The sequence below is a fragment of the Vipera ursinii genome, assembly GCF_947247035.1.
Source record: "Vipera ursinii genome assembly, chromosome: 4".
Taxonomy (NCBI): domain Eukaryota; kingdom Metazoa; phylum Chordata; class Lepidosauria; order Squamata; family Viperidae; genus Vipera; species Vipera ursinii.
The window spans coordinates 9,168,843-9,191,820 of record NC_139514.1 but is presented as its reverse complement, the minus strand read 5'-3'; the positions used below and the strand labels follow the sequence as shown (position 1 = coordinate 9,191,820).

The 22,978-nt window shown below is 40.0% G+C and overlaps 1 protein-coding gene across 1 annotated transcript in view; it reads right to left on the bottom strand.

Moving 5' to 3' along the window:
• TMEM135 (transmembrane protein 135) overlaps window positions 1-22,978 on the bottom strand; it is a 167,181-nt gene that overhangs the window by 13,895 nt on the left and 130,308 nt on the right. Inside the window, exons 7-9 of the mRNA XM_083362146.1 lie at window positions 9,648-9,689; window positions 8,071-8,217; window positions 5,074-5,143 (exon numbers count right to left, since the gene is read on the bottom strand). Coding sequence (XP_083218272.1) covers window positions 5,074-5,143; window positions 8,071-8,217; window positions 9,648-9,689 — 259 coding nt within the window. The remainder of the gene's footprint in view (window positions 1-5,073; window positions 5,144-8,070; window positions 8,218-9,647; window positions 9,690-22,978) is intronic.

The window sequence follows — 22,978 nt, the reverse complement described above, 5'->3', positions numbered from 1 at the left end:
TATGTATTTTGTCGTAGTTAACTAGAATAAGAAAATTTTCTCGATACTTAAAAGATAGAAAGGGGTCAACTGTAGGTTGCCCCACTTTGTTCACTAGTGAAGGAGGGAATGCCAGAAAAATGTGACGCATAAAGAAGTACAGCAATGGCAAGTCAACCTCTTTGGCAGGAAGAAAAGCTATGACAGATTAGAAAAACTGCTAGTAGCTGTCCTTTCCAGAATAAAGAGGCAATTGTTCCATTAAGAAAATAAAACCACATCAGGCTTTCCTTAGCAAACAGCTGCTGCTGATTCCGTCCAAAGATCGCCTTAGAAAAATATCAGAATTGCTTGTCTTCCTCTTAAAAATCTCAGTCCACGTGTTTCCAACCAGAAGGAAATGGCCTAAAATACTGATTTTTGCCTCAATTAATATAAAATAAGGCCATTAATCCAGACTGGCCAACAACTCCAGGATTCAGTTTGGCTAGAGTTCCTTAACATGAATAAGGCACCATCACCCCTGTTCTGGGTGAGCCCTTGGCTCTTAATCTATTTAATTTTTGTAATTGTAATTCTTCCTATATTTATAATTGTTTCTATACCTCTATTTTTATTGTATTTTAAGCTGCCCAGAGTTACTCTGGACAGCAAGATGGGCAACATATACAGTGAACCAATGAGTAATAAATAAGCAGGCAGATTTCCTTTTAAACACTCCACTTTCAACATGTGGCACTCTGGGTTTTGTGTTTGTGTGTGTGTGTGTGTGTGTGTGTGTGTGTGTTTGTGCGTGTGTCCTGCTCAAGATTTCCCAAAGGACTTGGTTGATTATTGTGAGAAAGGGAACACACTACACCATTTACAATGACCCTTTCAATTTCTTGACTTTCAAGGAGGTTGTCTTCTATTTTTAAACAGAGCATTTAAAAAATCTTGATGATTTATTTATAGTGCTGATTACTGTGTATTACTTTACAGGGTCAGGGTACAAGAATTTTGGGTGTGATTAAACAGGCCAGTGTGTGCTGGTAGCAATGATGGAAGTAATTGATGAAAATATGCCTATGCAATGAAATTTAAGACCACTTACGTGAGACTTAAAACAGACTATTGTGAACGAAGTCAACGCATAAGTTGCAACTAAAGCTGACCAACAACCAGCCTCTTGTGTGGAGTACTAGACGTTTGGATTGTACTGGTATGTATGTGGCTGGTTGTAATCTGCTACGGTACAAGAGCTGACACACAGGAAGTAGAAAAGACTTGCTCAGCACAAACACTCAACAAACGCACTTTGTCAAAATGTGCAAGCTACTGAATTGCAACTTGTCTTCCATATGCTGGTATGTTTTTTTTTAACCCGCTGTTGAAAAAACCAAAACCACTTAACTCTGAATGGAAGAAATAACAGGGCAAATAAAACATTTTTCTTCAAAAGCCAGTTTGCCCAATAAATATTACTTTCAAAATCCAAAATTTAAAATCTGCCGGAGTCCCACCAAAGCAAATAGAAGCAGGCGTGCCCACTTATCCTAATCAAATTCCAGACAAAATAATTTCCCTGCAGTTACACGGAAAGAAAACGCTATCACATTCTGGGCAAGAATAATTTATATCCCTGGACAACGATTGCTCTTCCTGTAAGCAACAACTCTGGATTTTCTCCCATTCGCTTTAAACTATATTCACAGGTTGACTTCAAAAAAAAATTGTCCTAATACGTAGAGAGGCACAGCTGTATGGATGCTGCTAACTTGAGCTGCTGAGCACAGCACATTCCCAATATTTGAGCTGATCTGGGGGACCAGATGTATGTGGGATCTGTTACATACTTTCTGGCCTTGATTAAATTAGTCAACACACACAAGATCTCGCTCTTCACTCACTTTAAGAGTTTACCGTTGACACTAATAATGAATCGTTTCTTCCACCTGCAAGGCAACAGTAGCCCCCAAAGGAAAAAGTCGCTTGTTAAAGCAACATTCTTTTGAAGATGCTTGCTTAAGGAGGGTGGTCACCCAAAAAGGTTACTCTAACTAGAGTTGCAGAAGCTGCTAGTTCACTGCACCTGTTAGTGTAAACCTCCTGATGCTTTACTTAAAAAAAAAATACAGTTACTTCGATTGTTAACAATCCAGTATTTTCTCCACCCATAAGAAAGGCTGAGCGCCAAAGAATTGAGGCCTTTGAACTATGGTGCTGGAGAAGACTCCTGCGAGTCCCTTCGATTGCAAGGCATTCAAACCGGTCAGTCCTAGAGGAGATCAACCCTGACTGCTCTTTAGAAGGCCACATCCTGAAGTTGAAACTCAAATACTTTGGCCACCTCATGAGAAGGAAGGACTCACTGGAGAAGAGCCTAATGCTGGGAAAGGTTGAGGGCAAGAGAAGAAAGGGACGACAGAGAATGAGGTGGCTGGATGGAGTCACGGAAGCAGTAGGCGTGAGCTTAAATGGACTCCAGAAGATGGTAGAGGACAGGAAGGCCTGGAGGAACGTTGTCCATGGGGTCGCGATGGGTCGGACACAACTTTGCAACTAACAACCACCACAACAACATTTTCTCCACCACAACAATCAAGCAAATGCCTCAAAATAATCAAGGCTGGAAAGCCATTTTGTTTGTTCCGTGGCTATAGCATGAGGGATAAAATCTCCACTCAAAACACCTGTGGACTTCAACTCCTAGAATTTCCCAGCCAGCATGGCTGGCCAAGGAATTCTGGGAGTTGAAGTCCGTAAGTCTTAAACTTGCCAAGGTTGAATACTCTGCTCTAAGAGACTGGAGAATCTGCGTTGTTTAAATATGTCCTGGATTTTTTGGAGGAAAAACTTAAAAAAGAAGATGAGACAGTTATTGGAGAAAAAGAATTCTTTGGAAAGGCATCGCTAAGACACCCAGAACTACAGTAGTCCTTGACTTACAACCATCACTGAGGCTACCAATTATGGTCATAAATCATGACAGTTGTAAAGTGGGTCACACAGGTAACCAACCTGAATTTACGCCTTTTTTTGTGGTGGTTATTAAGCAAACACCATGGTCATTAAGTGAAGCTATTGTTTGCCATGGGACCCTTTTCTCAGAAACTGGAAGTAAACCCTGTTTGTGTGTGTGTGTGTGTGTGTGTGTGTGTGTGTGTGTGTGTGTAAATAGTGTAAACCAGGGGTGTCAAACTCAATTTCATTGAGGGCCGCATCAGCATTGCGGTTGCCCTCAGGGGGCCAGTTGGGTGGGGGCGGGTGGGCGTGGCCTACTGGGTGGGCGTGGCTAGAGCGCGTATGGCCTACTGGGTGGGCGTGGCCAGCTCTACATTGTTCACATCAAGGGTGCCTATGGGGGCCTGGGCAGGAGTGGGACAGATCTGAGGGTCTCTGGCAGAAGGAGGGTCTCTGGGCCAGGGCCAAGGCAGTGGGGGCCGTTCCCTCACTGTTTCCAGGATGGCTTCGCGGGCCACATGAAACCACTTTGCGGGCCAGATCCGCCCCCCGGGCCTTGTGTTTGACATGTCTGTTGTAAACTGATCATGTACAAATGGGGAGTGCGGGAAATTTGGAACCAGTTCATAAATATCTTTTGGGGGGGTTCATTATAACTCTGAAAGATCGCTAAGTAACTGGTCGTAAGTCGAGGATTACCTGTATAAAATATAAGATAAGCATGCTTATTGCAAACTCCTTATTGCAATCCAATTTATGCACATCTCTCAGCATCTATGCCAGGGGTGTCAAACTGTCAGCCCAAAGGCCAGATGTGTCATGGCGAAACGGCACCCACCCCATTGCCAGCAACGGGGAAAAAACTGCGATACGTCATGACACATCACGTGATGTTGCGAGTTTGACACCCCTGATCTATGGGCTGTCTAAAGTTTACCCAAGCAATAATTTAACTTGCATTCTTAAGCAGCTAACATACCAATGAATCAGACTTTTGTGCAGAAGAAAGAAAGAAGTAAAAAAGAAAGTAAACAGGGCAATATCCACAACATTTTTATTTGTGATCACAGCTGGTGTCTTGCACTTCAGCCCACTGCCATCTATAAGGGTTGCACAACAAACCCTGCTTACATCCGTGGGAATTGCAGACAGCTGTTAAAGATCATGTGTTCATTTAGCCGATAATCATACACAAGGCAGTTTTAGTCTATATATTCTGCTCATGTGCTGCAGGTGACACATAGCTAACATACCAAGATGAGATATACATACCAAAGTTTAATCAACTATGATATTGAGCCTGCATTTGCTGGGTTTTCTGCAACACAGCAAACTATATCCCAGGAATTCATCCATTTTTCTGCTTAGAACCATACCTGGATCCATATGTTCTGCTCTAATAGTAGAGCAGAATTTGTAAATTAAGTATTGAGTGTTTATTGGAGGTAAAAATAATTGGAAACTGGTGGCTAGTGATATTCATGGCATATAAAAGAGGACTGCCTGCAAGAATATCTAGAATTTGGTGGGAGAAATAAACTAAAAGAAGGATCGTAACAGGATTTATGATGAAGCAATCAGAATGATTGAACAGAAAAGAAATATACTAATATTATTATTGTTTTTAGGAATATTGGGGGGGAATTATACATTTAATTGTTATTTATCAAAATAATAAGAACTGTATTAAACCAATGCTTGCAAAAGAGGTTATTTCGGGGAAAGAAGAAATCAACTAAAATTAATATGTGGAATATGGATTATAGAAATTAATTGTTAATGATTCATTTACAAATGTAACCCAGACAACGCACTGTTCACCAATTACTGAGTGGGGGAAAAAATCAATTTTTTTTTTAAAGAGGACTGCCTGTGTTTTATCTATTGCCTATCTCTGCCATAACTATGGTTTACTAGTTACAACTGCGATGTCCACCTAATCCATTAAGGCAAAAGGACATGGCTTGAGAGATTGTCTGACAAGAATCATGTATAATTTAACATTCGTTCTAGGTCACCATATCCATTTCTAGACCACAGATTAAGGATTTAGAGCGGGAACAACTCCATCAGAACTTTCATCAGCTTCTGTAATTTCCCTGTTAATTTCTAGATTTCTCTCTGCAAATGGAAGGGTTAGTGTTGACTCACTTTAATACAATATGAGAAGCAATTATCTTCATAGTGCTTACAGCATCTGTGCCTGGGACCATTTTTGCATCTGAAAAAGCAAATAAAACAGTGTTGACTCTCTAGATTTCTTCTGCATTCCACAGGTACCGTACATGTTCCTTTTTTTTCCCAACACATACAAAGTATTCTCCTATCAGTCCTTCATTATTTGTATTTACCAAGGTTTTATTTACGATACTTAGATGTAGATACCTGTAACAGTAAGCTTTGAAAATGCGGCACAACTCATACAAATAAAGGCACAATGGGATATCACAAAGAAACCCACCTATAGGATGTAAGAAAAGCAGGATTTGATCAACTCACTGCTCACTGCCAGCAGTTCGAGTCTCACCAGCTCAAGGCTGACTCAGCCTTCCATCCTTCCGAGGTCGGTAAAAATGAGGATCCAGATTGTCAGGGGGGGGGCAAAATGTGCTGACTCTGTAAACCGCTTAGAGAGGGCTGTAAAAGCACTGTAAAGCGGTATAAAAGTCTAAGTGCTATTGCCATTAAGAACTATATCGCCTCCGATATGCAGCCTATGAGCAGAAAACTATGCTTTCAGCCTTATTACTAATTCCAACATCAATTCCTTCTGCGTCTTTTTTTAAAAAATAGCAGTGCAAGAATGTATGAATATGTATGTGTTCATTTCCCCCCCCCCCCCCAAGAAAAATAGACCAGGCTTTCTCCCATGCCTTCACTTGGACATCAGAACCTTGCTGCAAACAACACAATCATCCTGGGCAGAAAGAAAAAAAATCTCAGTGACATCCTACAGCTGCGTTTTAAAGACCATGTAACCCCATTATTCATTTCTAGGTTAAGTTTATGGGGGAAAAAGGGACCCCATCAGCTGAGAGAGCAGGTAGCCAGGAATGTGTTTGGCACTGTTATACACCTCCCTGAAGAAATAATACCGCAGAGAAAGGGCACAAAGTTACTTGGGAGATTATATATTTGGCTTTCCAGTTCCAGCAGAGAATCTGTATATGCCTGCCAAATTTGTATTCTTCCGAGTTCACAGGACTTCACTTTCCATAAGCGTTAGAACTGTGCAAATCTGTCATGGGGGATTCCAGCAGTTTTATGGCAGAAAACTGGCAGAGGAATGGAAAATGATAAATACTTCATGGAGGGCTATCCAGTTGTTAGACATTATCAGCTGGAATGACAAGGAAATCAATGTGATCCTGGTTCTAAGACGTGAAATTTTCTTGCACTCAAATATTGGTAGTTGCAGCACAAAACAACATTACTCAGTCTTCATACCGTGCCAAATATTTTTGGAAGCTTTGAATTATGTGCTGCAAAGGCGTATTAGTCATAAATCATCTATCCGGGTCCCTTTTGTGTAGCAAAAATGGTAATGAGGACATGATCAAGTTACAGACATTTAGACTTAGCTATATCTGAAAGGAAACATATGGGAGAGAAACATGATAGAGGATTAGGATTACGAACTCAATGGTTTTTTGGGACATGTGCAAATGGGACATTAGAAATACCAAAGAAGGTTTATTCACCTTGTTTGCTGAATGTTCAGGACTTTTTTGTTTTTAAAGCCCAGCAGTGAGAGGTTTTTTTGATGGAGCTGATATTGACTGAGTAGTGATAGCTTTTTGTAAGGCTTTGGGTAATTTGCTGTTGAATAAAGTTTCTTACCTGGATTAATCCAAACATGTACCAAATTGAGCTCTTCAGCCTACTAAAAATGGAACACTGGGTCTTTTTTTTTAATTTCTGGAACTTTACAGGCTGGTTCATTCAAGGAAATATACCATGAAAAACCAGGAATCTTGAGAATTCAGACAGTAAAATGTATCTTGACATATTTTCTCTTCTGCTCCGGAAACTAGCAAGAATAAGCTATTTACTGGCTGGTGCTCCATTCTGCTTTAGGGCCATCCCACTTCACAGGTTTTCCATTCTACGTCAGAGGGCACATGATGGCAAACACACCTAATACAGGTAGTCCTCGATTTAGTGACCATTCAAAGTTACAATGGCACTGGGAAAAAGTGACTTAGGAACATTTTTCACACTTATAACCATTGCAGCATCCCCATGGTCAGGGGTAGGCAACCTCGGCTCTTTTATGACTCATGGACTTCAACTCCCAGAATTCCTGAGTCAGCTGAGAAGCAACCTAGAATTAAGGAGAAACTTCCTGACAGTGAGGATAATTAATTAAGATTTTTAAGAAGAGGCTAGACCAGGGGTGTCAAACTGCTGGCCCGCTATCTGATCAAATCTCATGCTGAAAAAGGGCCACCTTATATTAGATTTGTCGATCTCCTACCACCTGGCAAGATCACCTTTTTGGTTTTTAAGATCCCTTTATTGATGTAAGTTTCACTATGGATTTCTATCTATTTCTTAGTTGTAAATAAGTTTTAATGTGTTTGCTTTAAATATTTAATTGTAATTGTACAGCTTGCCTTTTATTTTCTTCTTTTTGTGCACCATTTATAATAGAAAGGTTAGATATGAATCACCTGCTTGCTCCCTGGTAACTAACTGCCATGTTCATTAATTAAAATGTTGATTTCTTTTCATTCAAGGCAGTTCACTGTATTCTAGCTCCCCAATACAATCAAGTATAAAACAAAACTGGAGGGGGGGGGGAAGAATTGCAAAAGGAATTTAAAAACCACATGTGATCTTTTGAGGCATTACTACTGGGGGGAAAAAACAGGAAATCAATCAATTGTTCATGTGCAATGTACACTCATTACTTGCTCTAAAAAAGGCCGGATTTGTGAAATAAACATTAATAAATGGAAAGATGTACGCATGCACAGAATGGGTTCGTGTATGCAATGGTGGCAGAATGAGATATGTAAATATTTCAGGTAATCAGCACAAATATTGGGGTCAAAATAAAAAAAAGAGGCAGTGTAAGGTTATAATTGCACAAGATAATGTACAGATAAAACAAGACATTACGAAGAATAAAAGTTTTGCACTCACATGTTGTCCACAATTTTTTTGGTAGCAGCAATAAAATTCATTTGTTGTGTTATATCTTTGCAGTGTTTTATTTTTCTTTCTCGCTTTACAAAAGCGCCTTCTGGTACATACGAATGGGTGGGAATTTCTTCTTTCCCTACAATGAATCTGATAAGAAAAGAGAACACATTTATTAGCTACCTGTGCTCCATTATTCCTTTTATAACATATATTACAACGGCTTCTAATTGTATGACAAAACGGGATATTTACAGTTTAAAACTTTTATGGTAAGGGTTTTAACATTTTGCTACTATGTTAAGACATATTAGCTTTTTTGCTAATATGTTAGATTCACATAGGTACAAAATGATGTGTTTATTTTTTTAAAAATAGGGAACCCTGCTTATTATTACAAGACTTAATATTCTATTGTAAACGTACCACTGATGACAACAAGACTTTGGAAAGTAACAAAAGAATGTACTTCTCTCTATATATGAAACATGTACAAATACTAACGTCTGGGTTTTTTTATCACATTTGTGTGAAGTCGTAACAACTTTATATATCGTGGCCATCCAATATAGAAATGAGGTAACCAAGAGAAAGTGAGTTGTGGAAACATAATGCAGGTAGTCCTTGATTTATGGCCTGTTGCTTAGTGACTACGCAAACTTAGTGACCTCCCAAGGGCTGCTTATAAGCCAGATTCAAAGTTTTGATGCTTCCAACCCTATGGTCATGTGATCCCATTTTGGGACCTTGGCAAACAATTTGCATTTATGGTTTTTTGCAGCATCGGGTGGTCGCATCATTGCAATTTATGATTTATTTTGGCAAAACCGGCATCTACTCCTGGTTTCCAGGCAAAAATGCTCGCTGCAGAGAACGGATTTGCTTAATGAACGTGGTGTTTGTAAAGAATGCAGATATTCACTTAATGACTGCCACCAAAAAGATTGCAAAACTGGGGACAGTTTGCACTGTGACCCACTTAATGAGTGGCACAACTTACGACTGTAGTTCCAGGCTTAAATTATGGTCATAAACTGAGGACTTCCCTGTAATGAAATTCTGGGCTTCTAGCCCTGACCCACAAAATATTTATTTGTCAAATTTAGATACTGCCGATCTTCAAATATCAATGCAAATGAATCCCCAAAAGAGATTTTCCTAGTCTTTTGAAAATTTATGAGCAGTCTCAGCACCTCTGAGAAGCAACTTAAATACATGTGTCTTGCATGCTATTTAATTTTCCCCCTGTTTCCCCATCCATAATCTTGTTTGGTTTGAGGGCTCCACTTGTTCTCTAAGTGCAGTGACACAGATGCAATCCAAAAAACATGCACGGCTGGAAAACTAAAGCTGATTTCATTTAATTCAAACCCAACTAGCATCAAATCTGTGGTTTGATGACATTCACATTACAATTCAAGGACAGGATTTGCCAGGCCTCTGGTTCTCCATTTCTGGATGGCCAAATTCTGCCATACGGGTTGGGTTGTTGCTTGTGCACCAGATTAAATTTGCACAAAATTTCACTCCATCTTGAGTTGGTCAGGCTATTAAGAAGAGACTTGCTTAGATTTGCTTACTTTAGTGCGGAGAATGTAAATCCTTTCAAACCATCCTTGCTTCTGAAATAAAAATCACATATTTGGGGTATGAGTAACCAAGAACAACCTCACTATAGAGGCAATTTACAATATCATAGCCTTAAGAACTTATTTCTCACAGACTTCCAGCCAGTCAGCTTAGGATAATATGTCTGCAGTTACTAGGTTTTTATTATATATTATAACTTTTCAAGAGCACATGTAATGCAAACAGGAGGACGAAAAAACATTCCAAATGACATTAGCAGCTTCAGCAAGTTTTTGCAAAGCCCAGCTTTGGGGGGGGGGGGGGGGAGAGTTGTTCTGATTTCCATTTCAACATTTGCCAAATAGTTCCAACATTCTGCCAGCAGGTGTCCCTAATCGGCAGCAATTAATCTTAAAATTACATCAAACTAATAAATTCAATGTTTAGACAAGAGTACAGATGGACATTTATTTACACTGACCGCTTTCTCTGAGATGTTTAACACATTTAGTATATTAGCCACCAATTATGAGAGCTGGAAATATGCTTCAAATACAGATTTCCTCTTTAAAGGCCATTTTACCTGAGGGACAATGAGTAATTGAATTTTGTATCTAATACGTTTTGGAGCTGGGTTGAGCCAACAGTTTAAAAGGGAAATTGCAAGAACATTAAAAATATTGCTTATATGGTACATGAGTGTTCTTCGAAAGAAAGCCCATAACTCACCATCAGTAATCACCCCGACAATTACCAAGGGAAGAATACAAATGTAAATACAAATCAGAATAATAGAAAAAAATAAGAGAAGTGGAGGAGACCTTGGAGATCTTCCAGTCCAACCCCCTGCTCAAGCAGGAGACCTTATATATACCATTCCAGACAAAATGGTTGTCCAATCTCTTCTTAAAAACCTCCAGTGATGGAGCACACCCACAACTTCTGAAGGCAAGACATTCCACTGGTTACTTGTTCTCATTGTCAGAAAATTCCTCCTTAGTTCTAGTTTGCTTCTCCTTGATAATTTCCATCCATTGCTTCTTGTCCTGCCTTCATCTGCTTTGGAGAACAGGTTGACACACACACACACACACACACCCTTTCTTTGTGGCAGCCCCTTAGATATTAGAACACTGCTATGTCACCCCTAGTTCTTCTTTTTTCATTAAAAAAACAATTCCTGCAACTGTTCTTAAGTTTTAGCCTCTAGCCCCCTAATCATCTTTGTCTTCTCTGCACTCTTTCTAGAGTCTCAACATCTTTTTCATACTGTGACGCTGAGCTTGTCGATCAGATGGTCGGCAGTCTGGCGGGTCGAATCCCGAGTGCCGCGTAACAGAGTGAGCGCCTGTTACTCGTCCCAGCTTCTGCCAACCTAGCAGTTCGAAAGCACGTAAAAATGCAAGTAGAAAAATAGGGACCACCACGGTGGGAAGGTAACAGCGTTCCGTGCGCCTTTGGCGTCTAGTCATGCCGGCCACATGACCACGGAGACATCCTCGGACAAGCGCTGGCTCTTCGGCTTTGAAACGGAGATGAGCACCGGCCCCTAGAGTCGGCAACGACTAGCATGCATGTGCGGGGGAACCTTTACCTTTACCTTAAAGAGGTACTAATACCTCACGTGATCTTGATTCTATCCCTCTGTTAATGTAGCCTAAGATTGCTTTGGCATTTTTGGTGGCTGCAGCACACTGCTAGCTCCTATATGTAAGTGATTGTCCACTAGGACTCCAAGATCCCTCTCACAGTTACTGCTATTGAGTCAGATACCACCTATTCTGTACCTGTGCATTTGGTTTTTCTTGCCTAAATGTCTTTGAATGCCTAAATCAGGGGTCTTCAAACTTGGCTCTTTTATGACTTGTGGACTTGCAACTCCCAGAATTCCTCAGCCAGCGTGCCTGGCTGAGGAATTCTGGGAGTTGAAGTCCACAAGTCATAAAAGGGCCAAGTTTGAAGACCCCTGGCCTAAACCATTGAATTTCATTTTGTAAACTGAGGGAGCTCCAGTTACTTAAAAGTTACTTGAATATGTTCATGCACTGTGCAATTTGTGGCCCTTACTGTGGGATTTGCCTGCTAGCAACATGAATAATCAGATATGTGAGTTAAGGACCACCATCTGCCCCACTGTGTAACATTAACAGCAGTTTTTTTTATAATTAATTAAATAAGTCTTTTATGTGACAAACATTAAAATCTGGAGAGGTATTTCTACACAAAAGCCATCTTGGGTCTGTGTGTACAAAAATGAGGTCAATTTATTATTATGTACACATGTGTAATATATAATATAAACAAAAGCAACATGGATTTGGCTAAGGTTTTGCAAAACAAACACAACAATATTTAGGAAGCAACAAAACCTCTGTATAAAATGAAAGGGATCAAACTTCCCTTATGAATGAGGGGGGAAAAAACCTATGTACTCCAGATCGTTCTGATTTTAATACAGATTAGCACTGGTTCCAGTCTTGTTCCCTCTAAGTCTAAGATAAATTACTAGCAATCTTAATGGCTGTCTGCTTCTGGTATATCCTTCTAAACGTGAACCAATCTGTGATAAGCAATGAAGCACATTTCTGCACCAACCAGTTCATATGGCTGAGATGGGAACTTGCCCTGTTGATGTTGCTGAATTTCAGTTCCAATTTAATTTCGTTGGCCATGATGCCTGGGGACCTTAGGAGCTGTAATTCAACATCTGCTGAGGCACAGATATCTTGTGGAGTAGAGTACTGCAAAGGGAATATCCTTTAAACTTTAAACCCAGATGTTGCTTAGGAAGACTTACATTTCTTTACCAGGCATGTTACAATGTGGCCAGAATAAACCTGTCAAAAGGTTTTTGCTCTGACAATGTCAGCGAGAGTTTAAAAAGATCAATCCTGAAGATATTTTTATGCTGTATCTCTCAAGCCAAGACACTTTGAATTTGTAGCCCTATTAAGGGATGAAGAATATCTGAGAATAGACTAAATTCTTTCCAAGGACAGTGGAATTGAAAGCAATGTATGTTAGTTACATATACTCAGCAAATAATAATTTATCAGGCTATAATTTGCTGTTAAACACATCACCATTTTGCATTACCCAAAGAAACTGTCAAGTTGTTTCGAGGCTGCTGACACCACCTGTCAGGTCTTCTTCTCCAACCTAGCACTGGCATTCCAGATGTTACAACCCATCTGGAAAACTCATTCCTGCTGAGTTTATTTTAAGTGTAGAATCAAGATGAAAAGTTTCACTCTGCAGTCAATCACTACGTTAACAAACACTGCTTTGTCTGTAACTGCCTACAGATAAAATCCCTTATATATATCAAGGAATTCCCAACAGTGAAGCTGAAATCATGGCTTAGCCTTGCAACGTTTTGAATCAGCAAAATAACGATTATGGCTTGTTAAATCGACAAAGAAATCTGTACCTTAAGGGGATCAACTCATCTTTTAAAATCCTGCCAAAACCCACTTTCTTCTTAGAGAAAGTCACACAGTTGTATCCTCGGCCCAGTATCCCTCTTGTCTGCTAAGAGAAGTTCAAATTAATTTGCCAGCAGTTTCTTCATAAAAGTGAAGTTCTCAGTTGGCAAACTGTAGAAAAAGTGGAATTGCTCATGTGTGACCATAAAAAAGGCTGAGCGCCAAAGAATTGAGGCCTTTGAACTATGGTGCTGGAGAAGACTCCTGCGAGTCCCTTGGACTGCAAGGCGATCAAACCGGTCAGTCCTAGAGGAGATCAACCCTGACTGCTCTTTAGAAGGCCAGATCCTGAAGCTAAAACTCAAATACTTTGGCCACCTAATGAGAAGGAAGGACTCACTGGAGAAGAGCCTCATGCTGGGAAAGGTTGAGGGCAAGAGAAGAAGGGGACGACAGAGAATGAGGTGGCTGGATGGAGTCACTGAAGCAGTAGGCGTGAGCTTAAAGGGACTCCAGAAGATGGTAGAGGACAGGAAGGCCTGGAGGAACATTGTCCATAGGGTCGCAATGGGTCGGACATGACTTCGCAACTAACAACAACAACAACAAACTACATCCTTTCAGAATAACAGAGTTGGAAGGGACCTTGGAGGTCTTGTAGTCCAAGCCCCTGCTCAGGCAGGAGGCTCCCATACCATTTCAGACAAATGGCTGTCCAGTCTCTTCTTAAAAACCTGCAGTGTCGGAACACCTACAGCTTCAGAAGGCAAGCCATTCCAATGGTTAATTGTTTTCACTGTTAGGAAGTTTCTCCTTAATTCCAGGTTGCTTCTCGCCTTGATTAGTTTCCATCCATTGTCTTGCCTTCTGGTGCTTTGGAAAATAGTTGACCCGCTCTTCGTTGTGGCTGCCGCTCAAATATTGGAAGACTGTTATCATGTCACCCCAAGTCTTTCTTTCCAAAAACCCCCCCCATGAAATTAAAATTGGCTTATGAGCCAGACACAGTTACCATAGAAACCTGTCAAATAGGTGACCATATTATGCATTTGAATCGTACGGAGGCAAGAAGAGAGCAAGTGACTTATGACCATTTTTCACACTTACAACTGTTGTGGCATCCCCACTGGTCATGTGATCAACATTCAGACACTTGGCAAACTGACTCATTTTTATGAGGGTTGCAGTGTCCTGGGGTCATGTGATGACCTTTTGCAACCTTCTGACAAGCAAAGTCAACTGGGAAGGCTGGATCCATTTAACAACAGTGTTGCTAACTGAACAACTACAGTGATTCACTGTGGCAAGAAAAGTCACAAAATGGAGCAAAACTCACTTAAGCAACTGTCTCACTTAGCAACAGAAATTTGGGGCTCAAATTTTTGTGTTAAGTCGAGGATTACGTAAGAATAGATTTATGATGTTTCACCCTAGAAATGATTTAAGAGATGTTTCTAAACCAGCTCGAGTCCTTTGCTTTTCTTTTTGTTGAGTCTGGTTGCACCACGTATTAAATAAAGTTTTGTGTTTTTTTTTAAAAAAGTAGGATTTTAAAACAGCTATAAAATTGTGTGTCTCTTAAAGTTATCTGAAGATTACTCAGCTCCACGCTTCTTTATTACATTTAGAAACAGTTGTTTCCTCTCCCAAGAGTATCATTATGCCAGATGTGAATGGAGGAGAAGAAGCACATTTACAACAAACACAGATGGACCAAGCAAGTAAGCTTCACTGGGAGATACAGGAAAAAGCTATCTTCCCGTGGTGACCAGCAATCAGGGCCAACAGGGATACTGTCTAAATTTAGTCACAATTGGAGAAATGGGGAGTGGGGTTGGAGTGGGGAAAAAAACTTGGAAAAGATTTTCTAACTCTCCTTACTCAAAGGATACGCAGACAAGTATACAAGTACAATCTGCAGCTGCTGTATAGGCACATTTCTGATTACAGGAGCTATATTTGCCTCCAGTAACTTCGGACGTGCCAATGAGATCTAACCATTTTGTGTCTAGCCACCGACCAAAACTAATTGCTTTTGTACTGGGAATGCGGGTGTACTAATCCTCTCTCCACACCCCCATTGTGAGCGAAGGCAAGAGGTCTCCACACCACTTTGTAGGGCTAAATGTCACCAATTAGCTTTTCCATTTTTTAAAAAAAAATGTGTCTTGTTGTAAACCTTTCAAAAAATTCTCATTTAGAGGGCCTGTCCAGGGCTCCTCTGGTGAGGCATAATCACTTTCGTAGGGAACAAGCATCACACGCAGTGAAAATTACAAGCATTATAAGATAGAGAAACGATTATAAAAGTAAAATGTAACTTTCCTTACAAGAAAGCTGTAATTATGGTTATTTTCAGGAAAGCGCAGCTCCGAGCCTGCCCTTTTTTACTTTTATTGTAAGCATTTTCATTCTGTTCTGATTGGGGAAAAGGGGGAATGGGAAATTCACAATAAATGTCACGTCAAAAGAACGGTGCATGTTTCTGGAAGAGAGAACTTTCTGTTATGTTTTGGTACTGTTCCTAGGTCTTCTAAAACATGCCGTTTCGGAGATTATGTTTTAGCTGTCAGAACTCTTTTACCCTAATTAATAACAATTGCTGTTGTTCTTGCAACAGCATTTAAATTATAAATGGATATAAACTAAGCAAGTCTAAAGTCATATCGGTACAACGCTTTCAAGGTGAAAGCAGAAGAGATGCAAATTAAAAGCAATGTCACAGTTCATCAACAATCTCAATAAATAACATGAAAGTCAACGGTTGACATTTTGGATCTAAATTATGGACATTCAGAAGCAGTGTCTGTATGGATGCAAGAATCTCTAGCTAAAGCAGGCTTATTATCACACAGCCATTTCAGGATATAATAGTATTGCTAGTACCTTTATAGTACCTTTATAGACAGGCATACATTACCTTGTTTACAAACTTCCTCAAATTAACAAACATCATATAAGAGCTGCCCTGTCTTTGGCTTTCTGAGAGTTATTTCAACCTTCTTAACTATTTGCGTTTGCAATGAAAATGATTGTGACATAAAATATATCCAATTCCTTCCCCTCGTGCTTTCACCTTCGTATATAAACATGCCTGACAAAACAAACCATCGATAGCAAGAACCAGGAAACAACCAGTCAAGAGCGATTTGCTTGGGTTTTCCAGGTCCTCCATTAAAAGAAAAAAAAATATGGGAGAAGACAAATTAAAAAAACCTTTCCAAATATGATCAGTCTTGCCAACCTTTTAAAAAAAAAGATTCAAAAAGAAACCGTAGTCCAAGCAGTCGACACAAACCGCAAGAAGGAACAGAATCCAGACGATAGGGGGAATGGGTAGAAAGAAACAGGAATTGTTTCACATTTTACTGTAGCTTATTTTTCATTTTGAAATATTGTTCTTCCAACTGGGGCAGCAAAGAAACTTTCTGAAATTACCCATCAAATGTGAAATATCTCCCTGGGTGAAAAACATCCTTCAGATGCTGTTTTTCATTCTAGATTGAAGCACTCTAAAGCTGCTTTAGTTAGCTAACAGACAAATGCATTGAGTAAAGATGCCAAAAAGAGCTCTTTTACAGAGGTCAGGAAACAGGGATTAGAACAAGATCAACCGTCCAACATGGCGTTCGCCTCTTGCCCTTGAAGTGAACAAAAAGCATGCTATAATCTTGGTTACACGGAAAGCTTCGCCGCTTCTGAAGGAACTTTGTTTATCTTATGTCAGACTCGCCTAACCTGAACCCTCTCAATATGTAAGACATAACTCCCATAATTCCCAGCTTTAATGGCCTCTGGCTGTAGGAAATTCTGACACACTAGCTTCCTTTCCTGCTGATTTTAAATCCTTGCCATACTTGTTTTCTTTTAGTCGTTTTTTTTGTTGTTGTTGTTGTTTTACCATTAATGGCTTTCAGAAGTCTTCAGACTGAAAGAGAACTATTTTAATAGTTAATATAAAAACCCAAGAAACGAAAATATTAAATAAACCAAAGAATATGCACGCCAGCTCCAAACAGATGTGGAAACTGACATGAGAAAATAACCACTCTCTGCTACGCTTGCGATGAAATACGAGAAAGACACTCGTTTTTGGAGAAAACCACCAGGCATGTTACAAAGTGTAATGTTCCATAAATACTATACCATAAACACCATAAATACTATTCATTTGGGTGCTTGGTGCTCTCTTGGTTTTCTTGGTGCTCTCTTGAGTTTGGGTGTTCTCTTACAGACATTTCATTACCAAATTTGGTAACATCATCAGTGCTACAAGGGAATGGGCTTTGCCCTTATTTTATATACTAGTGCAGACATGTCAAACACAAGGCCCGGGGGCCAGATCCGGCCCGCGAAGTGGTTTCATGCGGCCCGCGAAGCCATCCTGGAAACAGTGAGGGAATGGCCCCCTCTGCCTTGGCCCTGGCCCAGAGACCCTCCTCCTGCCAGAGACCCTCAGATCTGTCCCACTCCTGCCCAGGCCCCCATAGGCACCCTTGATGCGAACGATGTAGAGCTGGCCACGCCCACCCAGTAGGCCATACGCACTTTAGCCACGCCCACCCAGTAGGCCACGCCCACCCAGACCACGCCCACCCGGCCCCCTGAGGGCAACCACAATGCTGATGCGGCCCTCAGTTGTCGCTTTGCCTTGCCAGGGTTGATAGGACTGATCTTTGTAGTTCCTTGATTGGGTTGTTGTTTATTGTTTAGCTTGTTTGTCTGCATTGGCAGTGCCTTGATCAATCACTACCAATACTGACAGGGCAAGCCACTGCTATATAAAATGAGAGCAAATCCCACTCTCTGCTAGCACAGATGATGTTACCTAGTTTGGCAATGAAGCGCCGGCAAGAAAAAACAAACCAACCAAATTCAGAGAGCACCAAGAACTCCATAGTTCAATCCTGAGCTACAAATATTCTCTTCTATCAGTACTATTTATTGCACCTGTATCCCCCAGCCACCTTTCTTGAAAGAACTCAGGGTAGCTAATACGTGTCTCTTTCTTACCACTTTTATCCTCGCAACAGCCCTGTGAGATTGACTTTGGTAACACTAGATCAGGGGTGTCAAACTGCCAGCCCGCGGGGCGAACGCATCAGGTGGAAGCCGCACCCACCCCATTGCTGGCCATGGAGAAACCGTCCCGATACGTTGCGCGATGTCACATGACATCGCGAGTCTGACATGTCTGCACTAGATGAACAAAGTAAAGTTAGTTTCTCAGCTGTGAACAGATCTGAACCAACTTCAGGCCTCAAACATCACCACACTATGCTGATTTTTCACCTGTTTTTTCAAACTTACTAGGATTCTCAAGTAGGGATGTATTTCTCTTAGGTAACACAACCCCCTTTTGTTTTATTTTTGCAGATTTTATATCTGAGATACCGAGAATAATGAAGGGATTCATAACACGGATTAGGATGTTACAAATCATCTGTGACATGTGAATGGGGGTTTGTTTCTAAGTGGGCATTTTAATTTCCAAATAAGTGAGCAGCTATAGTCAGGAACATTCTTTGGAAACAGCACTCCTGACAATACACTTACTACATAATTACTTTATTTATTTATTTTATTTATTTTATTTAGTTACATTTATATACCGCCCTTTCCCTGAGGACTCAGGGCGGTTTACAGGGAATTAAAAAATCCACCATACAAAAATTAAAAACCAAATTAAAAAAAACTTTAATACCAAAATATGTCTACAAACGTGTCTCTTCAATTAAGTCTTGAAGTAAGGAATTTCATTAAGCAACAGCAAATAAAAGGTACTATTTTAAAATGAGAAAGTTAAACGGGCTGCACAAATATTACTTTAATACTATTTTTTTTCTTTTTAAAAAAATATTGAGGACAATTTAAAGGACAGTTCAGAGGAAAGCTCTCATGAAAAAAAGCCCTAGGCAGCTTGGAAAAATTTATTGCCTGTGGAAAACAAAATGACAGCTTGTTCTCATCTCACATTCACAAATGAAGTAGGACTGGAAGAAGAAATGTAATTCAACTTTGACAATGACACAGTGCCCTCAAGACAGCTATGCAGTATATTCAGATTTGTCCTCCAATCAAGTAGAGTAGATAGAAATAGGAGGAATGCCCCAAAATATTCTACTTTTCAGGATATCCCCAAAACTACCATCATATCACTCAATCTAACGGTAAAGATGATCTTGCAAAATCTGATTGAAAAGAACGCAAATTATTACAACAGTAATGAAATCCAAATCTGTCCACTACAGTCCTCGACCTATGACCGGAATTGAGTGCAACATTTCTGTTGCTAAATGAAACATTTGCTAAGTGTCTTCAGCCCCAATTTATGACCTTAAAGCGAATCCCTGCACTTGTTAAATTAGTAATAGGAGTTGTTAAGTGAATCTGGCTTCCTCATTGACTTTGCTTGTCAGAAGGTCGCAAAAGGGGATCCCATGACCCTGGGATGCTACAACCATCATAAATACGAGTCACTTGCCAAGAGTTCTGAATTTTGATCACGTACCAGGGGGATACTTCAAAGGTTGTAAGTGTGAAAAACGGTCATGTCACTTTTTTCAGGGCTGTCGTAACTTTGAACGGTTGCTAAATGAACTGTTGCAATACTATCTGTATTCTCTCTGTTTTGTTTTGTTTTTTAAATCCATCGGTCATAAAAAAAGAATATTTTTATTAGCATCTGGGTTTTTTTTCCCTCCATCTTGATCTACTACCTATGGAGATTTTTGGTCATCCAGGTCAGGATTGTCTCAAAAGTGCTTTTCCGGAAGGCAACTGGACTAGGTTTTTTTTTCCCCACCTTTGAGGAAAAATATGATGTTTCACTTCTGATCCAAGAAGCATCATCAGTTCAGAACTGATGAAACTTTTTGGATGAGTAGCGAAATGATTTCTTCTTCCTCAAAGGGAGGGAGGGAGAAAACCCCTAGTCCAGTTGCCTTTCGAAAAAGCACCTTTCAGACATCTTGCTCTGCTATTCTGTCCCATAAGCAGGATTCCCAAATCAAAGACAGTCAAGCAGCTGGAATCCAGCTTAAATAGAGACAACAAATCAAACATAAAGTAATGCTGTTTTGCCACAGTCCAACTCTTCCAGTGCCACACAGGCATTTAAAAAAAAAGTCTATGTCAAAAATTTGGGATTTGGAGGAATTAGGCTCAAACCCCAGATCCTCACAAGTGACAAAAACAAAGAAACCCCACTGATGACATTAACATCCCAGGTAACCAATGTTTACTAGCTTTGTAGCCTCAACAGGAAAGTACACACTGAATGGAGCTAGCTGATAAGACCCACCGCCCCATTGCACACACCACAATCTCCTCAACCCTAAGGTCACAACCTTTACCCTCACATCAATCACAGAAGAGAGACAGGGCTCCTTCGGTGAAAACCTTTGTAATTATTTGCTAGACACTTTAGTAATTGAGAAAGCACACAGACACAATTCACTGCTGGTGTTCTCCCACGAAAACACACTCCCTCCCTCACACACTGGGATGCCAAGTTACTCCTGAGAAAAAGCAAATGTACTGTTTATGTTGTAAACATGAAGAGTTCACCTCAGAAATAATCACTCTCACACGGGTAACGTACACACCAATTTACTTTGAGACAGTGCACCTAATATGACTTGAGTATAGGCAAAATCTTTTGAAAGATCACTGGTTCAATTACACCTTAATGTCAAAATTCAGAAAGCGTGTGTCAATGTGACAGCTGAGATATTAGAATTTCAGTAAGAGTTATGCAATCAGTAACCAACTGTATAGTATACTCAGGAAACTTTGTTTAGGCGGAACTACATTTCAAAAGAGTAAAGGTTCAAGCAACCTGAATTATCTGTGACTGGTTGTTTCTATTGTGTAAATCACATGTAAATGTAAAAAGGAGTAGCAATTAAATAATACAAGGTTTATATCTTATCTTTTCACATTTTCCTTAAGAACTCCGATAGCTGTACATGTTTATATCTATCTTTGGTTGTTTAGATTTGTAATATTACAATTCTAAACAGAATTTGTTAACAATCTAGCCATTCCTCCAGGAGTCCAGGCCAATTTACTTTAATTGAATTTGTGTAAATTTATTAGCTGCCCAATCCAATATATATCCATACTGATGGGTGGCATAGATAGATAGATAGATAGATAGATAGATAGATAGATAGATAGATAGATAGATAGATAGATAGATAGATAGACAGACAGACAGACAGACAGACAGACAGACAGACAGACAGACAGACAGACGTGCCTAGATCCAGCTGGAACCCCAACAATGGTCCTTTTCCTAGAAACCATAATAATAATAATAATAATAATAATAATAATAATAATAATAATAATAATAATAACAACAACAACAACAACAACAACAACAACAACAACAACAAAGTTGGAAGGGACCTTGGGGATCATCTAGTTCAACCCCCTGCTCAGGCAGGAAACCTTATACCATTTCAGACAAATGGCTGTCCAGTCTCTTCTTAAAAACTTCCAGTGTTGGAGCATTCACTGCTTCTGGAGGCAGGTTGTTCCACTGGTTAATTGTTCTCACTGTCTGGAAATTTCTCCTTAGTTCTAGGTTGCTTCTCTCTCTTTGGTTAGTTTCTATCCGTTGCTTCTTGTCCTGCCTTCAGGTGCTTTGGAGAATAGCTTGACTCCCTCCTCTTTGTGGCAGCCCCTGAGAGATTGGAAGTCTGCTATCATGTCACCCCTAGTCCTTCTCTTCATTAAACTAGACATACCCAATTCCAGCAACCGTTCCTTATATGTTTTAGCCTCCAGTCCCCTGATCATCTTTGTTACTCTTCTCTGTACTCTAGTCTCAACATCTTTTTTACATTGTGGTGACCAAAAATGGATGCAGTATTCCAAGTGTGGCCTTACCAAGGCATTGTAAAGTGGTATTAACACTTCACATGATCTTGATTCTATCCCTCTGAAAATGCAGCCTAGCACTGTGATGGCTTTTTTGGCAGCTGCAGCACAGTGCTGGCTCTACTAGACCACCAAGAGAGTACATATGGCCACTTGTGATGTTTTTCCAATTCAAGATATAAATTCCTGGCAAAATGAATCAAAGTACATACAGCATTGCCTGGTATCAAGCTTAATTCCAAGCCAAGCATCTTAAGCACGAATCGTCATCTTGACTCTGCAGAAGCAAAGAAATTCCAGTGAAGTGGCTTATGACTGCAAACTAGCGAGCTGTTGAGATTTTCATTCCAGCTATCACTTTGTAGTCAATATATAAGTCATCTTTAAAAGAACATTTTGGAGAAGAAATGAAAACCACATTTTTTAGCACATCCAGATTCAAAAAAGTATAACTGGACAGAACAAAGATAACCAGTGAGATCCATTTATCCCAGAAGAAGAAATGAGAGGGCTGGGTGGTCTGCATAGCGTCCAGGAACAGATGAATTTGGCATCCTCGCAAAGAAAATCTTTTTCACAGACACCCCAAATTGCTTTTTTATCCTCACAGGGTAAAACAGGTTGCAATAAATGCCGGGTGATGCTTCTTCTATATAAACTATCCAATGTTTTGTACAGCCACAGCATTAACTTATCTTGAACAAAAAAAATCTCATTTCTGTCTTCAAACAGCGAACCATCAGGGGACTGAAGAAAAGTCTCAGACATTACAACACACGTATAACTTAATAAAGTGGCTATGGAAATGAAATTTAAAATGTAATCTAGAAAGCAGATTTTCCACTGCTATTTAGCTGTGAATTTTAAAGTCAACAGTCTGGTCTCTATTTTGTGAAAGGGCTGAAAAAACATAAACTTCCCATCAGTCCCAGGAAGGCTGATAAAATGATTGCTAAGCCTTTTCCCGCCTGTCACAGGACTAATCCCTCTACTTTGCAAACGCGCAACACAAACCTGAATTCCAGAAC